General features: G+C 40.8%; 1 protein-coding gene across 3 annotated transcripts; it reads right to left on the bottom strand.

Annotated features, from left to right (window-relative positions):
* Nucleotides 1-787: 787 nt before the first annotated feature.
* On the bottom strand, nt 788-4442 carry LOC107384651 (uncharacterized). 3 transcript variants are annotated; one of them, XR_008564557.2, is made up of 8 exons: nt 4345-4442; nt 4017-4129; nt 3229-3444; nt 2975-3055; nt 2634-2739; nt 2401-2530; nt 1241-1333; nt 788-1121 (listed from the first exon to the last, which is right to left on the bottom strand). XR_008564557.2 is itself a non-coding variant. In XM_054747521.2 (8 exons), the coding sequence occupies exons 1-7, from the start codon at nt 4379-4381 to the stop codon at nt 1315-1317; spliced, it is 702 nt and encodes a 233-aa protein (XP_054603496.2). In that variant the 5' UTR covers nt 4382-4442; the 3' UTR covers nt 788-1121; nt 1285-1314. The 3 variants fall into 3 exon arrangements, 2 of the variants coding, with proteins under 2 accessions (XP_054603496.2, XP_015813495.3); XM_054747521.2 differs by having other exon boundaries at nt 1285-1333; XM_015958009.3 differs by having other exon boundaries at nt 1297-1333.
* Nucleotides 4443-4733: the final 291 nt, after the last annotated feature.

Raw genomic sequence — 4733 nt, 5'->3', positions numbered from 1 at the left:
AAATTTAATAAACTATTATTTTTATTTTGCACCCTATCCATCAGATGGCGCCCCAGGCCTGTGTCGCCTGTCGGCAAAGCCAGCCCTGGATCAAGTGAGCTGATAACTAGGACATCAACAACAGTTACAGAATTTGTAGTTTACATTGAAATCATAATGAAATCAGCATTATTAGGCAATGTATTCTTCTTCCAGCTCCTCTCTTTGCTGCAGGAGCGTGTAACTCCGCCATCTCTAGGAGCCAGTCTGAACATTCCTGCTCTTGTTCCTAAGCTGTAGTTTCATCTGAACCTGTTCTGATGAATCGTTTCCACAGCAACAGTATTACGTCCAGTATTGTGAAAATAATATTTTCTACTTTACAGATTTCTGCTGGTTGTTTGCTTTGTTGCTTAAACTTTCATAACAGTTAATCATTTTAACACATCAAAGATAGTGGCTAAACAGCCTGGATCTGTTTTGATTTTCTTTTTGCTGATATGAAAAATGTGAAAGGCACACAAACACTGTGGGTATAATACAGTCATGAAAATGAATGGCAGTCAATGGCTGGTCCTCACTATGAACTACTGTGCGAGTGTGGTCTTACTCAATATTTAGTAGATTTCCCTTTTGTAGACAGCTGGATGATGAGAAGTAGTGTGTGTCTCTCTGATATAATTGTAACCGCCAAGGATTTATATAGGAAAATTATGGCTGCCCAATTTAGGCTTCCAATTGTACATCTAGAAAAAAAAACTAATCAAGACTCTACAGATTTGTCATTTCAAAATAAAGTTCTACTCAATTACATTAAAGCATTTTTATTTTAAATTGTTGCACTGAAATACAAGAATACAGTGACAAGGTTCAGAAAGCTTTTGAGCACAATTCAAAATCATTTTTGCACCATCACTCTTTTAGCATTTCTCCCTTGAGCTCCAAACCTCCTACAAATATTCACACTTTTACCTCAATTTGATTTGACCCATCCTGCATTAGTAAAGAATATATCAATGTGAAAAACACCTCAAAGCATGACCAAAACAACTATTAATGTCAAGTTAGTTCAGCCTTCGCACATTTGAAAATTCCCGATAATCTGTGACCAAATAAAAGTTTCTGCCATCTGGATTGATCACCTGAAATGGAAGGGAAAAAGATATTAGTCATGATTCAATGAAAATAATCTAAAGTTTTCAAATTTAAAGATCAAATAAAATCTGGTACTTGGAAATACTTTTAAAATGTTAAATGATACCTCATACAGTATTGTGCTGAATGCAATTCTAACCATTTCCTGACCTCATTTTTTACCTGGTCTCTCCTTTTCCCTCATAAGTGTGGAACACACCTGGTTGAGATAGAAAGACACATCTGTTAAATTTACATTCCTGCACAAAGAGGATTGATCCTGAGGGTTGAGAGGCCAAAAATGTAAAAAGTCACGTAGAAAATCCCAAAATACCTCACCAGCACTAAGCTCCAATTGCCTGGCCATAAACTATTACTGAAGACCAAAAACCAAACACTTCAACCAAACTCTGAAAATAAAGCACTTGAATTCATCTTTGGATTCAGTTAAAATGCTGCATCAGGGCAAGTATAGGTATCCTCCCTTCTGGTCGGCTCATGGGTCCCCAGAAGAACGAACAGGGCTAAAAGAGTTTTCTAATCTGCTTTTCCTTACACCCTGGATGGATATGTTGTACTGCAATTTAAATGAAGTAATGGATGTTTCAACCACCCTAGTCACACACTTTGATCAGCTTGTAAAGGTTGGTAATTAACACGTCTACATCAGCACGTCGCATCAATAACGTCACTGACCACATAATCTCCTCTCCCCTAGCGTAGCTACTACTTAGTAAATGACTAGATTTATGGTGGTTCTTTCCTCCTATGGGTAGTTTTCTGAACTTAGGGTTAGGTAGAGTAGATAGAGTGTGAATGCTTTATTGTGTGTTGCTGGCTCAACGCGAGTGTGCTTTTGTTTGTTTAGCTCCAACTTTGTCCCTAAAAGCATAGTTCAGAAAATCCAAACTGTTGCTTAAATGTGGACATTTAATGTCACCAGACCCCACCTGACAATCCAAGTCTCTACTCTAAACTCACAGTACATCTTCCCATTTGATCAACTATGAGACTTGATTGGCTGATTCTTTGGTAATGAATATTAAAAATAGTTATTGGCATGTACTTGACTCGGCACTTTCTAGAACACACACACACAGGTGTGCGTTTCTTAGCTAAGGACACAACCCTGGGGTGCACTGACAGAGGCAATTCTGCCATTAGTCCCCCTCACCACCACCAGCCGAGGAGGGTGAAGTGCCTTGCCCAAGGACACGACTGCAGCAGACCGAGCAGGACACAGCCAAGTCAAATCGCTCCAGAGAACCAAATTCCAGCTAGACTTACCCAATGTTGACGTCGCAGAATTCAGTAGGTCTACATAAACTGTTCTCAGTTAGATCTGCAGTCGGGCTGCAGACGGCATCTGAGCAGGAAGATTTCACATGCTTTGATTTACCAGCTGCTATAACCAGACCTGCCGGGGGTGATATGAAGTTCGGAAAAAGTTACAGATTTTTTGTTTTTCACAATTCGATTTACCTGGCCTTGTTATTTTATTTTGAGTTCGATTCACTAACCAGAGTCCCTACAGCCACTTGAGTCTATGAGCACTCCGTTCTTCCAGTCAGATAATTTATATAGTGTTGATGTTGCAGGATTGCTAGGGAATACCAACGTGACGTTCTGAAAAAGAAAAGCAGGGCCATTATCTTGATGCCATAGAAAGTCAGTCCGACTAGAAGTAATTTCTTGACCAAATAAAAATTGGTGCCCGTTTTATAAGACTTGCACCTGTGAAAGTTTCTGCTTATTTTAACCCAATCCTTCAATTTAAGCTTTTTTTTTAATACACATTAATTTGCACGACAGAAATTTAAATCTCATACAAACAGAAGTTCAGTCACACATCAGTACTCACAAGGTCAGACAGGGTGAAGAGTCTGGTTGGATTGAACTGCAGAACTGATTGTTTGCCAAAGTTGAAGACTAAAAATGTCAGCTGAATACAGAAAACAAACTTTAATCTGTTGCAGACAAGTCGTATAACAGGCAGGACAGGCGATTGCTTGGGGCCCCTGGACCAGTGGCGCCCCAACAGGTGGTCTGCTGCAGCACCACTGATCCCTCCAATCAGAATTTAAAGAAAAGCCTGTATAAACGAGTAACACTTACATGAGTCATGCCTGCAGAATCTTGCAGTTTGATTTTAAGTGTGCAGGGTGAAGCAGACTTGATGTTGTGGAAAGTTTTTTGGATGAGTGATCCAAGACCTGGCCCCTGACCCAGAACCTCCACCGAAGCGCGGTCGGTTCCTGGAACCACCAGAAGCAGGCAGTCTGGGTTGTCGTCTTTTGCACACACCTTGAAAAGAGGGTCTTCAAAGTGTATCTGGAACAAAAGATGCAATAAAAGGATCAGTTACATGTTTCTCCAAGTGGGTAGTTTACCTTGTTCAACTGGGTAGGAAGAGCTTAGTTTCAGATGGTTTAGTGGATTTTGCCAAACATCTGGTTAAGTCTGATATTGTTGGCCTACTCGGCCAATGTTGGCTTTTAAATGTACCATCAGATATTACGGGGCGGCAGCAGCTCAGGAGGTACAGCGGGTTGTCCAGCAATCAGAAGGTTGTAGGATCGATCCCAGCTCCTGGCAGAGAACCATTGTGCCCTTGGGCAAGGCACCTAACCAACCTTGCCTGCTGATGGTGGTCAGAGGACTAGTGGTGCCTGTGCTCAGCAGCCTCGCCTGTCAGTGAGCCACAGGGCAGCTGTGGCTACAATTTAGCTCATCATCATCATCATGTGAATGTGTGTTAATGATACACGTTAGTGTAAAGTGCTTTGGAGTCCTCCGACTCTGAAAGGTGCTATACAAGTGTAGATCACTTCACTGCAGCTCCAGTTTTACAGGCTGTTTGCTAAATATGACCATTTTCTAACTTGTGGCTGGATTTTACTCACTTGCAACACAGTATGATTTAATCCAAAGTACGTGATAGGACAGGAACTGAAGTCCGCACTTCCGGTACCAATAATCCTCACACACTGGTACTGGTGAAACTGGCTGGCAGCAACTGCAGAATACATTGAGACCTCATGTTGTCATCCATCACAGCTTCCCATAAGACATGATCTCCATGTCATCTACATGCCATGTTGTTCTTCAGTTCAGCAACTAAACCAGGTGACTTCAATCAGCACAGTGAATGAACCGGGTTCAGCTGCTGAGCAGAGCAAAATCACACCATGAAGTTGGCTTTTTGATGCCACAACTCCTAGCTCTTCTCACCTGCCAGGAAGAGAACCAGAGCTCCTGACTTCAGCATGATGGACTCAAAACTGCCGGAGAGAAGAGAAGTTGGTGATACCTGTTAGATTTTTTGTTTCAAATTCAAATCAAAATTCAAATTTTATTTGTCACATACACATTCATACACAGTACGAAATGCAGGGAATTGCCTTACACAACTGCTCATGACCTAAGAGTTGAAAATAAAAAGACTGTACCCCACAGATTAAAATGAAGGGTAAACTAACTGGGAAAGAGTAAGGTAAAATATATCTGAATTAAAGTTGAATAATAGTAAAAATAAAACACTAACATAAAAATCAGCTCATTAAAACTCCATTATATGTTTGAGTTGTAGAATATGGCAGCATGATGTAAACTTTGCCTTT

Source organism: Nothobranchius furzeri, chromosome 3 (assembly GCF_043380555.1).
Source record: "Nothobranchius furzeri strain GRZ-AD chromosome 3, NfurGRZ-RIMD1, whole genome shotgun sequence".
Lineage (NCBI taxonomy): Eukaryota > Metazoa > Chordata > Actinopteri > Cyprinodontiformes > Nothobranchiidae > Nothobranchius > Nothobranchius furzeri.
The sequence above is the reverse complement of the archived record's forward strand: the minus strand, read 5'-3'. Positions and strand labels throughout refer to the sequence as shown.